The sequence below is a fragment of the Papio anubis genome, chromosome 15, assembly GCF_008728515.1.
Source record: "Papio anubis isolate 15944 chromosome 15, Panubis1.0, whole genome shotgun sequence".
NCBI classification, from domain to species: Eukaryota; Metazoa; Chordata; class Mammalia; order Primates; family Cercopithecidae; genus Papio; species Papio anubis.
The window spans coordinates 76,890,106-76,913,154 of record NC_044990.1 but is presented as its reverse complement, the minus strand read 5'-3'; the positions used below and the strand labels follow the sequence as shown (position 1 = coordinate 76,913,154).

General features: G+C 49.1%; 2 protein-coding genes across 4 annotated transcripts in view; one reads left to right on the top strand and one right to left on the bottom strand.

Annotated features, from left to right (window-relative positions):
* The window catches only part of STK24 (serine/threonine kinase 24), a 126,231-nt gene extending 108,757 nt beyond the window's left edge, over positions 1-17,474 (top strand). For both annotated transcript variants that reach the window (XM_003914020.4, XM_003914021.5), the window contains exons 6-11: positions 3,524-3,709; positions 5,790-5,935; positions 7,727-7,850; positions 9,160-9,228; positions 12,280-12,416; positions 16,424-17,474. In XM_003914020.4, coding sequence (XP_003914069.1) covers positions 3,524-3,709; positions 5,790-5,935; positions 7,727-7,850; positions 9,160-9,228; positions 12,280-12,416; positions 16,424-16,460 — 699 coding nt within the window. In that variant the 3' untranslated portion in view covers positions 16,461-17,474. The remainder of the gene's footprint in view (positions 1-3,523; positions 3,710-5,789; positions 5,936-7,726; positions 7,851-9,159; positions 9,229-12,279; positions 12,417-16,423) is intronic.
* A 2,243-nt stretch (positions 17,475-19,717) lies between these two features.
* Positions 19,718-23,049, bottom strand: part of FARP1 (FERM, ARH/RhoGEF and pleckstrin domain protein 1) — a 303,375-nt gene continuing 300,043 nt past the window's right edge. The window contains exons 26-27 of one of the 2 annotated variants that reach the window (XM_003914027.5): positions 22,769-22,920; positions 19,718-21,227 (exon numbers count right to left, since the gene is read on the bottom strand). In XM_003914027.5, coding sequence (XP_003914076.3) covers positions 21,146-21,227; positions 22,769-22,920 — 234 coding nt within the window. In that variant the 3' untranslated portion in view covers positions 19,718-21,145. The remainder of the gene's footprint in view (positions 21,228-22,768; positions 22,921-23,049) is intronic. The other variant, XM_017951379.2, reaches the window with a different exon arrangement.

The following is a 23,049-nucleotide window of genomic DNA, read 5'->3' as shown; positions in this document are numbered from 1 at the left end:
CGTGAGCGTCTCCGTCAGCACACTGTGGGACACGTCACGCTTCATTAAGTTAACGCGCGCGAGCAGCTTAACCATTCTTCTGAGGGTGAACGTAAGTAATGCTGCTGTTGAAGATTTTGGGCAGCATATACCATTTTCCAAATTTAAAATGTAGTATAGATGCCTAAAAGTCGAAGTAATTGGTTTTAACAAGTTTGGATATTTTTGTGGCTTTCGATTTGTATGCCAAATTGCTTGCCATTGATTCAAGTGCCAGTCCAGGTTTCCAAATTAGTCATAGTTAGATGTCTGGCGGGAGAGCCAGCAGGCAGGAAGACCATGTGGGAGCCCCCTACAGAAGTCCTGGGGAGAAGAGATCGCTTTAGACTAATCCAAAGTTAGGAGGGGTGGAGGGGACACAGGGTGCTGAGAGCCCAGGAACCATATACCCTGGGTTGCGACTGGATTTAGGAGGGTCCAAAGAGGGGATCCTAAGGAGCTGGGTGACCCTCGTGCCCCTGGCATGGCTGCCTGGGAGGATGCCCCCCACCCCGCGTTTTTTTTCTTTTGATACAGAGTCTCGCTCTGTCACCCAGACTAACGATCTTGCTCCCTGCAATTTCGTCCTCCCAGGTTCAAATGATTCTCCTGCCTCAGCCTCCTGAGTAGCTGGGACTACAGGTGTGGGCCATGGCGCCCAGCCAGTTTTTGTATTTTTAGTAGAGATGGGGTTTCGCCATGTTGGCCGGGCTGGTCTCGAACTCTGCCTGCCTTGGGCTCCCAAAGTGGTGGGATTACAGGCGTGAGCCACTGTGCCCGGCCCGCATGTTTGTTCTTGATGGTGCAGTACTGGCTGCCTTCCTTGGAAGCCGGGAGGGTGATATGTGGGTTGTGTTCAGATGGGGCTGGCAGGGGTTTTCTCAGTGAACTTCCCGTGGTACACAGTGGCGTGCAGAAGCAGGCGTTCGCTCCTCGGTGCTGGCTGCTGCCTGCTTATTGTCTGCCCCTGAACCTGAAAGCAAGTCCTTGGGCCTCTGAGTGAAATCAAGGCAAGCGCATCACCGACGTAGTCAGCAGAGACCGGCCTCTGCCGGGGCCTGCCTGCCAGTCACCGAGTACATTTAGCTAGTGGAGAGATGCTTGGAGGTCTAGAGGTGCATCCATCAGAGATCATGTTCAGTAGCACAATAGAGTGACCGTAGTTAATAATTTACTGTGTTTCAAATTAGCCAGAAGAGAAGATTCAGAATATCCCAACACAAAGGAATGATCCGTGTTTGAGGTGAGAGGTATCCCAGCTACCCAGATTTGATTGTTACACACATGTACACACATGTATCACATGTACCGCCAAAATTATGTGCCCTTAAAAATGAGAAGTCTCTGGGTCTGTATGGCCGGGAGACAGCATGCTTTGAAAATAGCAGTAGCTGTAACGAAATCTGAGAGGCCTGGGGGAAGCCGACAGATGTGGAATCACACAAACTTGAGAGCCACCTGTTGGTGTGGAAGAACCGCTGCTGCACGAGAGTCACGATAGCCACCTCTGTTCTTGCCTTTCCCCTCCTCCATCCTCCCTCCTTGTGTCTGCTCACTCCTGTCCTCCTGCCGCTGCCACAGTTCTGGATGCTCGCCCACCCTGTGCTCCCGTGCACCTGCTTCCCCCCTCCTAGGGGCAAGAGACTGGGATCAGTTGCATTTCTGCTGATTTTTAAGATAACGCAATGCAAAATAAAGCAAAGAGTCCAAGTTGTAGAGGGAAGGAAAATAGTATTACTTCTAACATCAGCTCTCCTGGGCTGACCCCTTCAGCATAAGATTTAGTAGAAAGAATTTAGAATAAGACTTGCTGGCAGCTTTTCATCTTCACTGAGAATAAGGAAGTAGAATATGCTGTAGCCATCATTCCCATGGACCGCTGGGCTCGGGGGCTTCCAGTAGGGATTTCTGGTACTCACTAAGGCTGCAGGAACATGGTAAGTGTGTCCTTTGGATAGTTACAGCGCCCTGCAGCCACCACAACGATGCTTCAGCCTATGCATTTCCTTGCTGTAGAGTGAGTGTGAGAGATGTGTTCGATTCTCACTGAAGTTCTTGGAATAATGATGGATTACATGCACAGTGAGAACAGCAGGAAAGCTGTGCCAGACTCAGGTGTGTTCTCTACGTCCCCAAGTCGTCTTTTGCCAGCCCGTATAGGACTATATCCTGCCTCATTGTTGGCTTCTGTCCTGTTTGGGAATTGGTATCACCCGCTGTCGAAGTCTCATGAGCTGCCAAGTTCCTCTTAAGACTGCCTGGCTCTTCTCATTGACATGACATGTTCCAGGAATTCATTCCTTTGCCTAACTGCTTGGTTGTGCCACAGGCCTGTGCTGGGCAGAAGGAGGTGGGGCAGCTGGACCTGAGATGTCCTGGTGGGGGCCACGTGGCTTCTGCAGATGCCTCCTCTAGGACATTTGGCAGAAAATGCAGGTACTAGAGAGACACGGTAAATGACACCAGGAAGAAACCACCAGACAAATTGAGAATTTGGGACCTGTTTCTTCTTTAAGTTGATGCCACTGGGGAGACCGGGGAGAGGACTGTTCTAGGTTGGAAGAGCCTTAGCGACCTGACAAAGTACCCCGTGGACTTTGGATCCTGATTCAGATAAACCGTTTTTGAACAGCTGAGAACATTTAATTATACATGACATTAAGGAATTCGTGCTAATTTCAGACACTGATAGGTAGTAAAAAAAAAAAAAAAAAAAAAAAAAGAAAAAAAAAAGTCCATATATTAGCACACTGAAGTACTCGGGGGGAAATGTCATGACAACTGATTGATTTTAAAATATACTCTGGGAACACATGGACAAAGCCTGTATGGCAAAATGTTAATAATCACTAAATTCATGCAATAGGTAGATGAGGATGCATTATATTAATATTTCTCAGTTCTTTGTATGTTTGAAGATTTTCATAATAAACTTTTAAGTTCTGGGCCCCTTGTGAGGCACCTTGTGTGGCCACCTCCTCCTCCTCTTCCACCCTCATTCTACAGACGAGGGAAACAAGGCTCAGAGGTTAGCTCTTTCATCTAACGTCACAGGACTTTGTAGAACTGGCATTTCAACCCGGGTCTCTTGAGACCAAGGTACCCACTTTCGACCTCACAGCTGTGCCCTGAGTTCTAAGCACTGCTGGAGGGGGTGACTCGCGAGCGTACACCCACTCCGGACTCCTCTCTGCTCACCTCTCTTACCCGCCTGCTGGCTCCCGGGACTCCACGGGGAATGCCGAACGCATCCAGCAGGAGGCGTAGTAGGAGTGAATTGATAAGCCATCTCCATGTAGAGGCAGAAAACATTTGGCATATTACAGTTTCTAATGTTGTTGTCTCTTTTGAAATTATAGCGAGGGCTTATGTTTTAAAATATCAGTTAAAAATACCTTTTTCAAAACATCGGAAGTATTGAGACGTGTTACCATTTTCCCCCTAAATACTGTGTATTGGAATTGATTCCCCCTTGGTGTTTGTAAAGATGCTTTTCTTGTTGCAGGCAGACATCTGGTCCCTGGGCATAACAGCTATTGAACTTGCAAGAGGGGAACCACCTCATTCCGAGCTGCACCCCATGAAAGTTTTATTCCTCATTCCAAAGAACAACCCACCGACGTTGGAAGGAAACTACAGTAAACCCCTCAAGGAGTTTGTGGAGGCCTGTTTGAATAAGGAGCCGAGCTTTGTAAGTTCCCAGGGGTCACCACATACCTCCTCATGTGTGGCTTGACTCGGCTGAGATACATCCTGTTGGGATTGCTTTAATCACTCTTTTCAGCTGTCTTCCTGGTATTATTCATCTTTCTTTTCCTAAATAAGTATGATTGACTTCTTTGGTTTGCAAATACATTTTAGCTTTTAAGTATTAAAAATTTCCTTCTTTTAGATTTCCACCATCTCATACTTCATTGAATCTGAAGAATATTCTCCTTAATATTAAATGTGGAATCATAAATGTTTAATAGTTATAGAGGATCAGGCCGTAAACTGTTACACTGTTTTTAGTAATGGCAGAGGTTAGCTGGAAACAAATGGCTAAATATGTCTTTAAAGTAAATGTTTTCACTTTCCAGGTGGCGTGTGTTAGGAAACAAAAGATTAGGAAATACAACCAAGCCACCCTCTGCTTCCCCTACCCCTCCCGCTTCCTACCTACTTTCTCTTTTTAGGTTTAATAGACGCTGGCAGAGCCGTACAGCAGTAACGACTGTGTGGCTTTGCCTCGTTTTCTGTCTGAATTAGGACGTTTCTTTGAAAGTTGTGTCTGTGTCTGTGTGTCTGTGTGTGTGTGTGTGTGTGTGTGTGTGTTGGTGTTGGAGGTAGCACCATATGTCCTTGTTTTGTTTCTGAGTTTTCCAGCAGAGTTAGCTGAAGGCCAAGCTGAGCCCCCCTTTTCTTAACTCTTGTGTAAAAATGAGTGGTTACTTTTACAAGAGCACCATGGTTGCCTAATATGCCAGTTTTGGTAAAGGAATTACATGAGGAATGCAACATTTTCTAAGCACCTCTGGGGAGATGCAGGCTGAGACCACCACACCAGCGTTTGATGACTACATCAGCATCTTGTGGTAGTGGGGCTTGTCCTGCACGCTGCGATGCTCTGCATTTTATTACCAGATGATGTTTGTTGCAGCCACCATGCACCAGCACTGGTGGAGATACGTGCAGGCATGTCTTCCCTTACAAAGCATGGTCTAGTATGGGCTTATGCTCCAGCACACAGAGCTCCACCCCACAGCTACCGAGGAGCTGGCTGAGAGGCGAGACTACGAGCACCTCCGGGGTAGCTGGGGTTTCACCCTTGGGTGGACGGGGAGGGAGAATACTCAAGGGTGATCCAGGTTTCTCACGAGTTTGAATCTGAAAATGTGCTTGGCTTTTGTAGTCAAGCTTTCGTAATTTGGAGTGAGTGGGAACTCGGTTCGACTCGGTATTTGGGTGTTCCTGCTGTCTATTCCAATTTGGGCCGTGCTGGTTTCCTTGGGAAGCACATTCCCTGTCACTGTCGCCATCCTCAAGGCAGGCAGCTGACCAGGTGCTGAGCCCAGGGCATGGGTGAAGTCTTCAGCCCAATCACAAGGGAAGGGAGGGACCCGGGAAACAGCCCTTCTCAACTGGGAAAGTTGGTGATGCAGAGCGCCCAGCTGCTCTTTCGGCAGACAGGAGAAAGGGCATCTCCTGGCTCCTTTCCGGTTTCTTCGAGAGAATTCCACATTGACATTTCTATTATATAGTTGGATGTGGCCAAACGTTAAAAAATTGGGCATAGTGGCGCAGGCCTGTAATCCTAGCTACCCAGGAGACTGAGGCAGGAGAATCGCTTGAACTGGGGAGGTGAGGTTGTAGTGAGCTGAGATCGCACCACTGTACTCCAGCCTGGGCAACGAGCAAAACTCCATCTCAAAAAAAGTTAAAGCGACATAGAACATACATTCTGTCAGCTATTTGCCATAAAGTATTTCATAAGCTAGGAGATAAGGTCTCTTAAATGATCCCTGTGAAGCCCTGTGCAGAGGTTTCTGTGGAAATGCATTTATTAGGGACCTCCTTAGAAAGTCACTGCCCTGCCCACCACGGTACCTGGAGCCCAGGCGTAGGTCCTGAGCGCCTCGTCTTTGGGTGAGTCACAGTGGGAAGAGGTGCGGAGTAGAATCGCAGCCATCAGGTGTCAGTGTGGCGGGTTGACATTTTGAGGCAGAAGTCTGTCCTTTGGGGTGGGATCAAGAGCTTCATCTCATATTTTGTTGTTGTGTGTGTTTTTCCAGAGACCCACTGCTAAGGAGTTACTGAAGCACAAGTTTATACTACGCAATGCAAAGAAAACTTCCTACCTGACCGAGCTCATTGACAGGTACAAGAGATGGAAGGCCGAGCAGAGCCACGACGACTCGAGCTCCGAGGATTCAGACGCGTAAGTTGGCCCCTGAGCGACCCGAGCGTGTGTGTGGGAGGGACCCACTGGTCTTTGTCACTTGTTTGGTGTGGGTTTCGTTTTCTGTTGAGTTTTTTTTAGACAATCCAGGCTGGTGGCGGTTGCTGTGTTAGCCACATCCTGGGCCTGTTGGGGAGCTGAGCCCCCTGGATGTTGCTGGTGGAATTTCTACGAGTGAACTCTGTGGCAGAGCTGTGCGTAGGGAACTGGACCTGGCTGTTTGATTCTGTTTTGTTTCATTCGGTTCTGCTCTGTTTTGTTTTCCATTACACTTTCTGTTCTTAAAATCATGATCAGGTGAAACTGCTTTCCATGGATGTCTGAAAGGCCAAAAATGCACGTGTTTGTGATTCTCTGTTGTGTCTGGTAGAAGCTTCTGTACCAGCGGTGACTTTCTGAGAACTGCTGTCAAGTTCGGCATCTAGGAATTCCCTTGGCTGAAGAGGCGAAGTGGGGCTGGAGCCATTTGTGTGGCGAGGGCTGGGGAAGGCGGTCGGGCAGGCTTGTGTCTGGAAGTCCAAGCCTGGGCTCGTCTGTTCTCGTGCATGCCTTGGCAGGAGTCAAACTTGGCCCACAGTGCAGGTCCATGCGCCAGGCCAGATGAATGAGGATTTCCGGGGGTGACACCCTAAGTGGGTTTTCAGTGTCTCTAGGTGATTGCAGTTTAAAGCCAAGTTTGAGACCACTGCCCTCGGAAGTTCTTGAGGTACTGCCATTGGGAGATTGCCGGGGTAGCAACAGGGATGACAAGATAAAGAGACTGGAGAGAGGTTTGAGAGCCAGGACGTGGCGGTGGATTTGGGTGAAGGAGGGAAGCCCACGTTCCAGGCTTGGGCAGCGTGGCCACAGGCATTGTGATGTGTGGTGCAGGAAGCCGAGTGTGGGGTGGACCATGTATGAGTCTGAGTTGTCCAGGAGGAGACGTCCTGTGTGAAGTGGCACCGAGGTGTGGCGTTCAGGTGAGAAAGCTGGGCAGGTGAAGTGGGCTTAGAGGCCACTGCTCTGTGGAGGTCACTGGAGCCAAGAGAACAAAGGGTGTCAGTCGGGGCATGTGGGGGAGTGAGGCCGGCCCCTAGGGAAGCCGGCGTGAGGGTGAGGCTCCGCCTGTGAGTGAGAGGGGAGAGATGTGGCCGAGGGGGCGGGAGGAGGTGCAGGCTCAGTGGGGCCACAGGCGTCAGGTTGATGAGCAGGGCCAAGGGCTCATTGCCTCTGAGGCCCACGCAGGACAGGGAGTCATCAGCACACATCTCATGATGGGGGAGAGAGTGCTCGGAGGGACACCGGCGGGCTTTGTAGCGAGTGGAGGGTACCAAATAGAGGCAGTGAGTGTGGATCCTGGAACCGGGGCTGAGAGACGGCCGAGGTGAGGCCAAAGTGTTGGAATGACAGGCATGAGCCACCACACCCAACACAGGGACATCTGCTTTCCTGGTGAGAGGAGGAGCCCAGCAGAGAGAAGCTGATGGCCCAGAGATGGGCTCCCAGGGAGGTGAGGGAGGTGTCCTCCAGGAGGAGGAGGAGAGTGGGCACGCACACGCTGGCACACCAGGGAGGTGCGGGAATCACCTCTCGATGGTCTCGTCTCTGTGAGGGAGGAGACAGGGGCGTCTTTGGAAAATCCCCGAGGGACTGGACATGGGTGTTATGGTGGGGACTTGGGGCTGGTGGGCGTGGGTTCGGAGGTCCCCAGGCGGCCTCCCCCGAACGTCCCAGCGCCCCCAGAGCAGACGTGTGAGCGCTGATGGGATCTCCCTGCGTGTCTATGTTAAGGGAAACAGATGGCCAGGCCTCAGGGGGCAGCGATTCTGGGGACTGGATCTTCACAATCCGGGAAAAAGATCCCAAGAATCTGGAGAATGGAGCTCTTCAGCCATCGGACTTGGACAGAAATAAGGTACGTCTGCTCCCTCCAGAATGGCCACACTGACCTCAGTCTGCGGTGTTCTGGAGGCACATGGTGTGTGAAGCTTGCTGTGGGTGCGGGTGGCAGCTCTCATAGAATTTGGTTGCTAGGGGATGGACGGATTGAGAGCTTTAGTTCTGTCTGGTGATCCAGGTGTTCACACCGGGGAGTCTGGCCTCTGGTCTGTTCTGTGCCACTCCATTCTGCTCTCTGCAGCCCTGCAGTCAAGTTAGGATGTCCTGACATGTGGCAATGTCATGGGGTTTGGGGGTGACCCGTGAAATGACTTCATAGCTCTCTTTGGGGGACTGTTGTGCATGTTGGGGTTACTTATATACATATCATAATTTTGTGATTGAGTTTTAAGGACCTTATAAATAAATGCATTGCTTTTGATATTTATGTAAAACAATTTTGATTAATTGGTTTTATGCCTGTTAAATTTATGAAAGGCCATATATTTAGGGTCTTGTGTAAAACATAGTGGTGTAGTTTCTCTCAGGCAGGGTGGGCCAGTAGCTGTGCCCTGTTGATCCTACAAGTCCTGCTTTGATAAGTGAACAGGTGTTGAATGTCCAAATAGAGGCTGCAAAAGTAGAAACTCGGCCTCTGTCGTAGACAGCACTTGGAATGGCCAATCTTGACCTGATTTCTATTTTCAGGGTTTCATTAGTAAAGTGCTTTTCTCTCTCTCTCTCTCTCTTTTTTTTTTGAAACGGGGTCTCTGTCACCCAGGCTGGAGTGCAGTGGTGCCATCAGAACCCACTGCAGCCTCAAACTCCTGGGCTCAAGCGATCCTCCCACCTCAACCTCCTGAGTAACTGGGATTGCAGGCATGTGACACCATGCCCAGTTTATTTAAAACTTTTTATTTTTATTTTTGTCTTTTTTTTTTTAGAAACAGGGTCTCACTATGTTGCCCACGCTGGTCTCAAACTCTTGGGCTCAAGTGATCCTCCTGCCTCGGCTTCCCAAAGTGTTGGAATGACAGGCGTGAGCCATCACGTCCAACCAGTAAAGCACTTCTGCATAGATAGCGAGACGAGGCAGTTCACCACCTGCGCCCACGCAAAGTCCCCTTCCACATGGAATCCAGATGCCGGTGTCCCTGGCGCGTGGGTTGTGCATGTCACTGCAGATGAGACTTTGAAGTCTAGCGAGAGGCAGCCGATAGTCTTCAGCTGTCATGGAGCGCAGAGGGCGTTTCCTCAGCGTGAAGTGTAGGGGTGAGAGGTTCGTTGCATTATTGCCGATGTGAACGTCAACTGTTTCTGATGACCTTTTTTTCCTCTCCCCCAAGATGAAAGACATCCCAAAGAGGCCTTTCTCTCAGTGTTTATCTACAATTATTTCTCCTCTCTTTGCAGAGGTAGGTACCTGGCTGACCTTTTCGGAGTGGAAGGGAAGAGGGAGGGAGAAGCTGGACACACTTCAGTGGTGATGTTGCCAGTAAGAGTTGGGGACATTAAGACAAACTGGCAAAGGCTCAGAAAGCCTGCATGGTGCCTCCCCAAAGGCTGTCAGCGTCAGGCACCACCTTGCACCTCCCACTGTCCTGGACGATGGCCACTCTGCCACAGCCTGGAGTGTGCAGACTGGATGACAGTGACCCAGCCTGAGACCCTGTGTCACCCGTTGCACTGCTTTTTAGCAAATCTCATTGGGTGCAGCCTGCTTCCTTTGCCTCAGACCAATTTCTGGCCATGTGAAAAGTAGGTTCTTTCTTCTAAGGAAGACGTTGGATGCCCTGGAGTCCTCCGGTCTCCCCTGAGCCACATGTTTCACCAAAGTCCCTCCTCTGCTCAGCAGTGCTGCGCTCCCGGCTGGGCCCCCCCGTGCCGTGCCCACCCTCTGCTCAGCCTCTGCCTCCCAGGGGAAAGTGCTCCCGGCCGTGTTTTGAGAGATTTTCAAAAGTAGGCTTTATAAGAATGAAGGTTGTTCTGCATCTGGTTAGTAGCGGATTTGAAAATAAGTTGGAAGTCCCCCCTTTTCTTGTTGTGCCCCTTCCTGGCTGAGGTTGCCTTTGAGGTATTCACTGTGGGCCACACACACATCTGTGTGCATGGGGATCGCCCTCTTTGGGCAGCTTTCCACTGCGGCTGTATTTGGGGGCCCTGGTCCTTGAAGGGGGAGGCCTTCGGGGGAGGAAGCGTCATTCCCCTCTCCTGTGCCTGCGTCATGCAGTGGGGAATCCCTGGCCGTGGGCTGTGCCCAGCCTGCCAGTGCCTCTTCCCAGCCCTCCAGTGAGCCTGCACCTGTTGCCCTGCCCTGGAGGGTTTGTCTGAGGGCCTCTGACCTGGCAAGTTTCAGGGCCCAGTGTGAGCAGGGCTGTGGCCGGGGCCCGAGGCCTCACCTGCAGCTTCAAGTGGGAAACAGCCGAGCCCGCTGGTGTCAGGGAAGGCACAGGGCACGCGGAGGCCCTGCTGGATATCTGGCTTCAGCCCTGGCTCATGGTTCTGGGCACCTGTGTTCTTCCTACCTAGGATGTCCAGGTTGAGTGCCAGCCTGCTTTTCATTTTGTCTCATGGGAGTTGGCCCTGTGGGATTTCCAGGCTGTGCTCCTGCGGCTCTGCCATTGGCCTCTGGAATCGGGTCAGTCAGGCAGTTAGGGAAAGTGCATGGACTTTTTCATTTACCTGAGGCTGTTTATTTTTTCACTGGGCCCATGAAGAAACTTTGACGTAAGTATTCAGGACATATCCTAAATGCAATCGTATCCTGGATTTTCCAGCTCACCAAATGCTAAACTCGCATCTTTCCCAATGTATTTTTATGAATGCTATTTGCTACCCTAGAGTTCAGAGTCTTTAATGTGCATTATTTCATACAATACTTGCAGAAGCTCAATAGAAGGATTATAGCCCCATGTTTACAGATGAGGCCATTGAGGAGACGGGCGTTGGCGTCCCTGCTTTCCTTCAGGGAGCATAGGTCAGGTTGCTCCGTGAAGTCAGTGGTGGGTCCAGTATGTTCCACACAGCGAGGGGACTGGCCCTCTCCCAGGGCAGACCTCCTGCTGCCTTTGCTCCTTCTTTGAGACTTAGAGGCGGGACACGGGCAGGAGGGAGAGTGCTGGATGGTACATGATCCTCTCAGTACTTGAAATAATGTGGGGGAGTCCTAGACAAACACAAGTGGCCATCTCGGGGCCGGCGGGGTGGGCCCTCTGGGACAGCAAGAGCTTCAGGAACAAATGCTCTCCGCACCCATTGGCCCTCTGAGGTCAGACTTTCCTGTTCCTGCCTGCCCCTTCAGCAGCGGAGAGAGAAGCTGTGGCTCTCAGGGCAGGGCTGGGTTTGGAAATGTGTTCAACAACCTGCAAACCAAGCTGAATGTCGCCTGAGATGTTTCTTACTTCCCTGAAAAGGAGGTGGTGTCCATCGTCTCTGGAGCCACCACGAAGAGCCTCTTCTGTCGAGTTCTGAGCCATGCTGTATCTTGATTGAACAGCTCTTACTTTCACAGTTCACGTTTCTGGGCCTTCCAGAGAGAGACTTAGAGTTGACCTTTAACTTAGGGAAGTGCCTGAAGGCACTGTTGTGATTTCTCTTGGGAGTAGAGGAAGGACACTGGAGATTCCCAGAATTTAAGGCTGCCACTTACGTGAAGTGGAATGTTTTGACACTACTCTGGATCACAAAGGCAGTTTGCTGGAGTTTAAGAACCAACCCATTAACATGAGGAAGTAAGCTTTGACGGCCCACGTGCCAGTTTCATATTGAGATTAGATTAACTTACGATAGGCTTTGAAATTGCTTTTCTGGTACAAGGTTATGGTTGAAATGGGAAAAGAGCACAGAGAGGACAGTCCATCATGGTGAGACTTGGGAGAGGCACACAGAGAGCTAGTCGTCTCTGTTCTGGCCTAGAACAGTCATGATTATGGTCTGATGATTGCCCTGTCTATACATAACTGCTCTCAGAGCATTTGAATCACCTTTCTTCAAAAGGAATCTGGGCCGGGCGCAGTGGCTCACGCCTGTAATCCCAACACTTTGAGGCCAAGGCAGGCGAATCACTTGAGGTCAGGAGTTCGAGACTAGCCTGGCCAACATGGTGAAACCCTGTCTTATTAAAAATACAAAAATTAGCTGGACGTGGTGGCAGGGGCCTGTAATCCCAGCTACTCGGGAGGCTGAGGCAGGAGAATTGCTTGAACCCAGGAGGCGGAGGTTGCTGTGAGTTAAGATCGTGCCACTGTACTCCAGTGTGGGCAACAAAGCCAGACCCCATCTCAAAAAAAAAAACACAAAAAAAACCAGGGATCTGAAGTGGCCTGGATCCCAAGTCAGAGCCTTTCCCGGACACCCCGGGGCTGGGGTGGTGTCGTGGTCCTCGCGCTGTGTTGCTCCTTGAAAAGCATGCTTCCCGGTTCTACAGCTGGTGCACCTCACACTGTTCTTCCTATTCATGTTTTCAGTTGAAGGAGAAGAGCCAGGCATGCGGCGGGAACTTGGGGTCCATTGAAGAGCTGCGAGGGGCCATCTACCTAGCGGAGGAGGCGTGCCCCGGCATTTCCGACACCATGGTGGCCCAGCTCGTGCAGCGGCTCCAGAGGTAACTGCCTGGGGCCCCCCTGGGCTGGGGAAGGAGAGGCCTGCACTTGGCCTGGGACTCGGTTGGTGAGTTTGGTACTTCGCTCTTGGCCTGTCTGTTCCTGTTGTCTTGCAGGCCTCAGGGTACACAGAGTTGAATTAGAGGAGACTTTGTTGAATTCTAGAAATCAATGTGAGTGAAGGATCTGAATCTGGAAACTGCTGGAAAAGCCCGCAGGACTTTGTGCGTTTGTAGCTCTTGCCACACAAATACAGGGTGGTGGTGAAATATCTGTTTCCTCTTAATTATGCAGCTTAATTATTGGCCAGAGAATGATCGTTCTTAGCCAGATGTGTGTAACTGTCTCTCTGGTTTTCGGCTTTAAAGTCAATATGAGAAATGCCAGCAGCTTTGGTGTGGTCACCTCGGCGGGAGCAGGCGCAGGTGTGTTCGCTGTCTTAGCTGTGTGTGTCTTGTCTGGAAGCCTCCTTGGTACGGGCTCATCTATGCCAGCCTGTAGGGAGCTTTTGTCCCTGCCCAGTGGCCCCACCTGTTACACACACTGTGGGTGAGGGCTCAGTGGGGTGACGGCTTCGGCCTCCCTGCCCCCTCCCAGCTTGTTGTAGGAGTAACCATGGAAACCAAGCCCCTCCTGACTGCCATGGGCACAGGCGCAGGTGTTTGGAGGCAGTGGACGTGTGCTGAGCAGCTGCTCTGTGTGACCCAAGGGTGATTTGTCACTGGGCTGTCCTCCCCCCAGCTAGAGGACCAGGCGTGCTGCTGCCTTGACATTCATCTTCAGGTGTCCAGGCTGATGCCCCTACCAAAGCTGGCTGAGCCTCTGTGATGATGACGGGGATTTCCAGGTCTTCCCTGAGATGTGTCCCACCTGACAGTACATAAAGAAGTTGTGCGCGTGTGAGGTCCCTTTTGCTATCTGGGAGTGATTGAAGGGGCTGCCTACTGTCCTGTGAAGAGCCCCTCTAAGTGGGGATGGCAGGAGAAAACCACAGCTCTGATAATTCCGGTTTATGCTTCTGAACTCGGGTTCCTTAGTATGCCATTTCAACTTTTTAAGTTGCTAGAAAATAAAAATGATTTATTGGCTGCCTTTAATTTTGAGGCAATTGAAGGATGATCCCTCCCTCCTTTGATACCCAAAAGAGTATAGGAATACAGGAAAATAGAATGAAAAAGTCATCCCTCTTTCGCCTGAACACCAATTTTTTGATTTCTCAAACTTAGTATCACATACCTCATGCTAGTGACATTATTTCTCATTAGAAAGAGCCTTATAATAAAGCAAATTGAACAAAACCAGAAACTCGCAGGATTGTTACTGTCTTGTTCGGCGTTTTGTTTTCTGCTTTTGTAGTATTACTTTTAGAACCAATACTTTCCACATTGTTCAGAATTGCCTGAAATTGTTATCAACTGTTTGTTTATATACATGACTTGATTTCCCCAGGAGCTCCAGGGCAGAGCATCTGGCTTGTATGTGTTGAACTGATCCATGTTTCCCATTTCCAGACCCCTGTCTCCCTGTTCCTCTTCTTTCAGTTGTTAAGGCAAGTTGATCTGTACTGGTGCTGGCCAGCAGAAGTACAATGGGGGCCACATGCAGAATTTCACGTTTTCTGCTGGATGTGGTGGCTCACGCCTGTAATCCCAATGCTTTGGGAGGCCCAGGCAGGAGGATCGCTTGAGGCCAAGTGTTTGAGACCAGCCTGGGCAAAATAACAAGACCCTGTCTCTACCAAAAAAAAAAAAAAAAAAAAAAATTTAGCCAGGCATGGTGACTTGTACCTGTGGTCCTAGCTACTTGGGAGGCTGAGGCTGTAGAATTTCTCAAGCCGAGGAGTTCGAGGCTATGGCTATGATCACTTCTGCACTCCAGGCTGGGCAACAGAGTGAGACCCTGACTCTAAAAACCCAACAAAAAGAGAATTTTACATTTTCTCATAGCCATATTTTTAAAAAGCAAAATGAAGTGAAATTACTTTTAACAATACATTTTTAACCTGCCAGATCCAAAGTATTATTTCAACATTAATACCAACAATCATCAATAAGATATTTTACATTTTTGGGGGGGACCGTCTTTGGAATTGATGTGTCCTTTACACTCAGCACATCTCCATTCACAGGCAGCACATTGCACGTGCTCACTGGGCATCGTGGCTGGGGATGACCCTCTTTACCCTCATGCGGGTCTGTAGCTACCTGATGTCTGTGTTGTGTTTAAAACTTTACTTTGCAGTGACACACAGGGGAGGCCGAGTCGGCGCTCTCTTGCCATTGTCTGTGATGAGCGCCCTTCTTTCCTCCTCTGTCCTCAGACGACCTGCCTATTGGGGTGCTTATCGTCTCCCTGCAGGCTTGGCTGTGGCCCCCACTTCTCCCTTCCCTGCTCCTGAAGCTCCCACTGAGCGTTCACCTCTGCTGGCTGCCAAAACCACGGGGCCATGGCTTAGACTTCCTGCCAGTTTTGCTCCGAACACGTTATTTCAGCGGATGACTGTAGGAAAAATGAGAGCTGCCTCTCGTCTGAAGCATTTTCAGAGCTTACTATGTCATCATGTATGGATCCATTTTTTAGAATTTCTATGGTACTTATTTCTGTCTCAGCTGGAATTAATGTTTGGATTCTTTTGTGTGACATCAACTCATCCTGTGATTTAGTCATTTGTACTTCTTTATAATTGAGTCTTAGGCTCCGTGGCTAACACGTGCTTTTGGGAGGACCTTATGTAACCATTCGTTCTCTGGGAGGGTGCCAAGTATTTCAGATGCCTTAAAAGAGGAGCTCTAGATGGGAACATTTGAGATTAGCCTCGCCAAATACGTCCTCAGCCATCTCTCCCGGACCTGTGACTTGGAGTCTGCTGTAAAATGGTTGAGGGAATCGTGGTCATGAGGGGACCCTGTCCTCACCCTTTTTTGTATTCTAGAGACAATCTTGTAGAATTTTTGGAAGACACAAAAATTACCCATGATCCCACCACTGTAGCCCAAATCTCATCATCATCTTTGGGTGCATTGCCTTCTGTTGTCATCCCAGGTTATAAACTTACTGAATTCTCTTATCTACCTTATAGTGCAGATAAGATTTTTTAGAATTTCTATAGTACTTATTTAGGATACAGAAGTTGTGCGTGTAAACTATACTTATATAGCGCACATACACAGGTTGAATAGCCCAAATCCCCAATCTGAAACTTTTTGAGCACCAGTGTGAGGCTCAAAGGAACTGCTCTCTGGGCCATGTCAGATTTTGGATTTGGGGATGCACACTGGTAAGTATAATGCAGATATTCCCAGATGCAAAGCCAGAAGCATTTCAGATAAGGGATGCCCAACCTGTAATTTTGTATGTACTTTTAAACTTGTACATATTTTTAATATTGCTTATATATATATACGTAGATACAGATAATTACCAATTTTAGTCTGTGTTATTTCAGTTTGTATAATTTACTTAACTGATTCTGTACTGTTGGGCATCAGAGTTGTTTCAAATTAGTGTAATTACGAAAGTCCCAAGAGACATTTTTGTGCAGACGGGTTGTTCCTGCTTTGGACCGTATTTCGGAAGCAGTTCTAGGGAATAGATTCTTGGACTACATCACTATTTTTATAGCCAAAATGGGTTTCCTGCCCTCACATCGGGAATGTATATGCATCCCTGGAATCTTACTGTGTCATCGTGTATGGATTAATTTTCACTTTTTAACAATTGATCATAAGTAAAAAGATATCATTTCCTGTTTTATTCACATCTCTCCAGAGAGGCTGAACCCATTCTAGGTTTTTGTGACACACTCTGGAGTTTTTGTGTGAGAATCATGATCTTCTCAATCTTCATATGCATTCGCTTAAAATTAGGCTTACCCATTGATATTTGCTCCAGTTATTTTTGTATGACTTGGAATTTCCTATGAAAACTTAAGATTTTGGTTACTATGTGAATTTCTACACAGGGATGAGAAATGACATGTATTCACTTCTCTCTCTCTCTTTTTCCCTAGATATTCTCTAAGTGGTGGAGGAACTTCATCCCACTGAAATTCCTTTGGCATTTGGGGTTTTGTTTTTCCTTTCTTCCTTCTTCATCCTCCTTCTTTTAAAAAGTCAACGAGAGCCTTCGCTGACTCCACTGAAGAGGTGCGCCACCGGGGGCCACCCCAACGCCGGGCGCCCGTCCAGGGACACACACAGTCTTCGCTGTGCCACAGCCAGATGAAGTCTCTCAGATGGGTGGGGAGGGTCAGCTCCTTCCAGCGATCATTTTATTTTATTTTATTACTTTGGTTTTTAATTTTAACCATAGTGCACATATTCAAGGAAAGTGTCTTTAAACACAAAAACCCTGAAATGTATATTTGGGATTATGATAAGGCAACTAAAGACATGAAACCTCAGGAATCCTGCTTTAAGTTGATAGCTCCCTCTGGGAGCTGGAGAATCGCTCTGGTGGATGGCTGTACAGATTTGTATATAGTGTCATTTTTACGGAAACCCTTTCGGCGTGCATAAGGAATCACTGTGTACAAACTGGCCAAGTGCTTCTGTAGATAACGTCAGTGGAGTAAATATTCGACAGGCCATAACTTGAGTCTATTGCCTTGCCTTTATTACATGTACATTTTGAATTCTGTGACCAGTGATTTGGGTTTTATTTTGTATTTGCAGGGTTTGTCATTAATAATAATTAATGCCCCTCTCTTACAGAACACTCCTATTTGTACCTCAACAAATGCAAATTTTCCTCTTGTTTGCCCTACGCCCCTTTTGGTACACTTAGAGGTTGATTTCCTTTTTCATCGATGGTACTATTTCTTAGTGTTTTAAATTGGAACATATCTTGCCTCATGAAGCTTTAAATTATTATTTTCAGTTTCTCCCCATGAAGCGCTCTCGTCTGACATTTGTTTGGAATCGTGCCACTGCTGGTCTGCGCCAGATGTACCGTCCTTTCCAATACGATTTTCTGTTGCACCTTGTAGTGGATTCTGCATATCATCTTTCCCACCTAAAAATGTCTGAATGCTTACACGAATAAATTTTATAACACGCTTATTTTGCATACTCCTTGAAATGTGACTCTTCAGAGGACAGGGCACCTGCGGTGTACGTGTGGCTGTGCGTGTGTACTTGTGGCTGTGCGTGTGTGATGAGACACTTTGGAAGACTCCTGGGAGAAGTCCCCCGGTCAGCGCCCTGGACAGCTTGCACGCTTGCTCACTGAGATGATGCGGTTGGAGGTTGCTGATCTGTGCGATTGCTGTAGCGGTTGCTGGGGACCTTAAGGGTTATTTTGCTTCTCTGAAAGGGGCCTGTGCCTGCTAGCCAGGCAGCCAGTGTGTCTGTTTTTCTTGGTTTGCTGTGGGGCCTTGCTTGGCAAGGGGGAAAATCTCTGGGTTTCTGGAATGGGAGAGTTCTTGCAGCAGTTGTTGACTGGTACATGAAGCATTCTTTTATGTGTGTTGAAGCTGATGATTGACATCTCCCGTGGGTGTGCCAGTTCTTGTGGAGTGAGGATTTTTGGAAGCAAGGAAGTTAGTGGGTGAGCTTGGGGATGTAGCTCAGCTATCTGCTGGCCTAGTGGCCTCTAAGCTACAGGGGGGACAGAGCCCTGAGCTACAGATGCTTGAGTGGGTTATTGTGTCAGTTTGCTAGTGCAGTCTGGTTTTTAAGCTCTAAAATTGAGGTATTTTATTAGAAGTGGATTTGGGTTGAACTCTTTAATTTCTATAAAGGATATATTTTGGTTAGGGGAAATAGAACTGAGTTGCTAATTCTTATTGTACTCATTACTCTGCACAAGAATGTTATCTGGAATAATAAAATTGGGGAAGATTTCATTTTGTATTTCCAGGGAATATTCTGTGTGGGGAACTGTTTCCTTACGTGAAGCAGGCGGCATAAGCCAAAGGTTAGTTTTGTCTTTGTGAGAGAATCACACAGATGAGTCTGTGTTCCCCAGGGCGTGCCGTTACCTGATTTTTAAGTGAGCCAGGGCAGACAGCAGCTTCTCTGATTCACAGAGTTCTTCAGATTTACAAATGGACAGTGACATCAGTTTTTAACACTGAAGCCAGTCTCATGCTAGTAACAGTGGTTGTGCTGCTCGAGGGACTGGGTTCTGATGAAGAATATTGGTATGAACGGGAAGTCTCTGCAGTCGCCAGACTAATCCTACTCAGCTCCTTCCCCCGTGGCAGCAACAAGTCAATCTTTGGCAGCATCGAGTTGATTGGCAGCATTTCCTGTCGGGGCAGATGGGGTTTGATGGAGTTAGAAAGCTCGCCACTGTACACTGTCTCCTGGGCTGTTACTTTCTGTTGACACACAATATCAGCTCCAGAGTTTTTAAGGGCATCTTAGCCAAGGAAGCTGGCCTTTGTGTAGCCACTTCCAGGCCTGCATTAACAGAGAGCCCAGGCACCAGGGCTACAACTGGAACCTGCCTCAGCATCAACTGCCGCTGGTCTGTAGCCAGACCCGCGGGCCCAGCCTTTGAGATGGGTTTGCTGTCACCAATAGCCTCTCAGTGCCAGCCCTGAGCTGCTCCTGGCTCAACTACCCGGAGCCTGCAGCCTGGGGAGGTGCTCAGCCTCTGCCTCTGGGAGACGAGGGCTGTGGGCTGGGTGGCTGCTGCCAGCGAGGTGGACACCAGTGTCGTGTGGGATGTCCTGGCCACCACCTGCTGGGTTCTGATTTTCTTGGAAGTGTATCTGCCTTCCTTATCCAAAAATTTTATTCCTGAGTGCTCCTGTGAAGTGGCTGGTTTGGTTCTGTAGGTAGCATTTTGTATCTTTCCTTTGGCAAAACACGGTCAATTTATAAGCATTTTTTTACATTTCCTTCTTTAAAAACAGCTTCTGTATTTCTGCTCTAAAATATGTCAGCAAAGGCAGAGTGACCTAATAGGGCATGTTCTTAAGCACAGGGACTGTATCATGCAGGGGCCAATAAAGCTCAAGAAAACGAGTATCTGCGTCATTGTGTGTCTTGTGTGTAGCGTGTCTCAAACTCCATCTGTCCCTGGCAGCTTGGGCGTGGACTGTTACCCACACTAGTATTTTCCTGAGGGCACACAGGAAGCAGAGGTGCTGGTCACAGGTCAGAACCACCAGTGTCCAGCAAAGTAGTTTGGAATCATTCAGAACTAGCTGAGGAGACTGCCTTGTCCCCAAGTCTCCAGGAATGAGTGACTTCTGGAGGGAGCCCGATAACATGGGGGCTTTAGAAACCCTTGCTGGAGTGTCCCCTTCCCCCCCACCCCACACACCACACAGAAAATGAAGACTACAAAGTTGGTTGTTTTGCCTTAAAACGTCAATATGTTGGATTGTGGCGTGAGGTATTTTTATTCCCTTTGTTAGTACTGGAAACCGTCTGGTACATCTTGTAAGGCAAATGATTAACACACGTCAGGCTCTTTGTCTGTTTGCAAGTTGCCGTTTCCAGGTACACAAGTCCAAGCTCCACAGAGAGGGCGTGCTTCTGGTTCTCAGGTGGGCAGGTGCCATGGTACGGGGCACTGGAAGGAACTGGGTTGAATCGGCCGTCGCCTCAGCTTGAGACTCTTGTTAGAAAGGGCTTAGGAAAACCAAGGGAATGGCAGCCACCCCATCACCGTCGAGAACAGACAGATGTTTCCCGAGTGGGGGCCTGAACCGTTGGAAACCACGTTCCCTGTGCAGTCTGACTGACACTACCCCATGCCTGGGGGGAATGAGTATAAAAAGGTAAATGTTTTTGAAGACAGGCACGATATATACTACTAGAGAATGCGCAGTTTCAAACCACAGTTGCAGGAGGATATAGGAATAACGACAGGTGCCGGGGACTACGTACCATGATTTCATAGTGCTCTGCAGCCAGCACGCTCACTAAACGCTCATCACGGAACATACCACAAATGGCCCTGATCAATGACATACAGGTTTTCATGCTTGTGACACAGACAGCAAAACACCACGGCTTATCTTCCCATTGTGTACACCACTCACAGGACGGTGACAGTCCAGGTATTGCACTGGATCTTGGCTTCTCTTAACAGAAAACAACCCTGCTACGGTTTGGAAAGAGTTACCACTTAAAACGATTTGGTCAACTTGCACCAAGAAGTCGGTCGGGAACGGGTGTTTTCAGGTGAGCGTGAAACCCCGCAGTGGAACGCGGTGTGCTGCAAATTGCTTAGTAATCAGAGAAGTGAGTCCTACTAACTTCCTATTATTACAAAAGTAGAAAGACTGAAAAAACGAAATCTGAAAATGATCTCATTTGCTTAAGGCTGCACCGAGTGTATTGCAAACACCAGGAAATCCACTTTGTAAAATGCAGCAGCCAATAGGTGAAAATAACAAAAGTTTCTTTTTTTAGGGGAAAAAAAAAACAAAAAACACTTGCCCTGTCTTGTGTTGAACGGATGTGTGTGTGTGTTTCAGGGGCAGGGTGGAGGGAAGATGTCATTTGGCACTCTCGTAATGACAATGTTTTAATACTGGCACTAGCTAAAGAACAGCGCCCCCAGCGGATGCCAGGACTGGAGGTGGGAGCGCTGTTCATTCAGATGCTGGGAGGACAGGGTTGAAAAACGCGGCTGTGGAGACAGGAGAGCTGCTGGGAAGCCATGTTTTTGATTTTCAGACAGGTGTTAATTTTACCAGGCTTCATTAATACAGAAGAAAGAAAACGTCTTCCAGGAGAGCAGCCACTGCGGAAACGAGTGTGTCCGGCCATCAATACACGAGAGACTCTTTGTGACTCAACACGTGGGCCCGCGAGGCAGAGCTGGTGGCACTGCGGATCACTTCCATCCACCTGCAACACGGGAACATCAGTCAGTCAACTTTTTTTTTGTTTGGACGGACTCATGACGCTTCGGTGGGCATCGCTTACGGAAACACGGGGTGAAGTCAGGTCGCCTTGTTGGCAATCTGCCACTTCAGCAGGAGAACAAGGGAACGCCCAGCACCCAGGCGTTCTGTACAGTGGAGACCTACTGGCCTGGGCACTCATTTAATATGGAGCTGTAAGCACCTTGCTGAGGTGACACTGCCCACTCCATTGGAGCAGTTAGGAGTGAGGTGGCCTCGGCTGTTGGGGAGAACGCTACCTCCTATTTTCATGGACACTGCAGAGAATGGCGGGGCGTGTCCCATCCTGCTTAGTGGAAGCTCCCCCTTTGAGACAGGGTCTGGCTGTCACTCATACTGGAGTTGGGACTACAAGCCTGCACCACCACGCCTGAATCTCCATTTTATATGTTTGTGTATTTGCTCTGTACCAGTGATTCTCAAATGGCTGTGATGCTGTCCCATTTGGTAAGGTCTGGAGACATTTTTAGATGTCCCAACTGAGGGGTTGCTGAGGGCATCTAGTGGGTGGAGGCTAGGGATGCCGCTGAACATCCTACACGATGCAGGACAGACTCCCCAAATTACCTGGCCCCAGGCCTTTCAGGATCTGGACTGCAAGGCGGGACCCTTTGCCACAATAATAACAAAATCCCAACTTGGTTAAACCCAGCTCTTGAGCTCAGTCCCTCAAACTAAGTTTTTCAGTCCAGGATCAGATTTGAGAATGGTTCTCCTCTGGGTTCCTTTTCTGGTGATATTGTTTAGGAAGTGCTACCTTTGGATATCACAGGAGTTTTAAACTCTGGTTTTAAAGCATTGTGCTATTTCCAAAGAATTTACTGGGAAGTATGCATAATTGTACCCACTGCTTTGAAAATCCCTGGGATTGATCGACAAACTGCTGTTCTGTCCCACAACATGGCCGGCAGTCCCTGAATTGGGGACTGCCCTGTCTGGTTTGCAGCCTGAGGCCCTCCCTCCCCCCAGGGGGTGGCTCAGACCAGCCTTAGGCCTGACTCTTATTTCGCTTTATTTCTTGGTTAAACGAAGTCTGTGGTCCCTGGGTCCCATTACACCATGTAGGCAGTCTCACTAATAACCCTGAAGAGTTTTTCCTTCCTCATACGGTCCTCTGACCTGAAACAGCATTTCTGCCATAGCCCTGGCAGCAGCAGCGTGACTAGTACTGCTGCAGCCACAGACTGCGAAGCCCGAGGTGCAGTTTGGTTTTTGTCGTGAAAGGCTTCCACTGGGCCTGGGTGGGTAAAGCTGGGCCAGCAGAGGCCAGTGTAGCGGCACCCACTGGGGCTTAGCTTCATAGTCCCGTACACACACATCAGAGATCTCCAGGCAAGCTGTCTAGGGCCTCAGCCAACGCCGCGCAGGGTAAGGGCCCAGGGAAGTCGGGACCCCACTCTGCCATGAGAACAGAATCGCCTGCTGGTGTCAGGCAGTGGGACCCCAGGTCTAAACACTTCAGTTGGCAGGGAAGGGGGCAGCTACCTTTCGAACGTGTACTCGCTTTCCGCCCTGAAGTAGTAGACGTGGGACTTGAAGTGCAGCTTGAACACGTAGTCTTTGTGGATGTTCTCGGACTCGGAGGGGATGGTGAGCGAGTAGCCGAGCAGAGGCAGGCTGGCGAGGGGATGATTGTCCTGGAAAGGGGAAACAAAGTGGCTTTTCGGGGGCAGCTTCTGCTGCTGGGCCTGGCTGCTGCCCCACATTGGGCAGGGACTCCGGGAGCCCAGACAGCGCCACCCTCGGGCGTGGGCCTGGAAGGGATC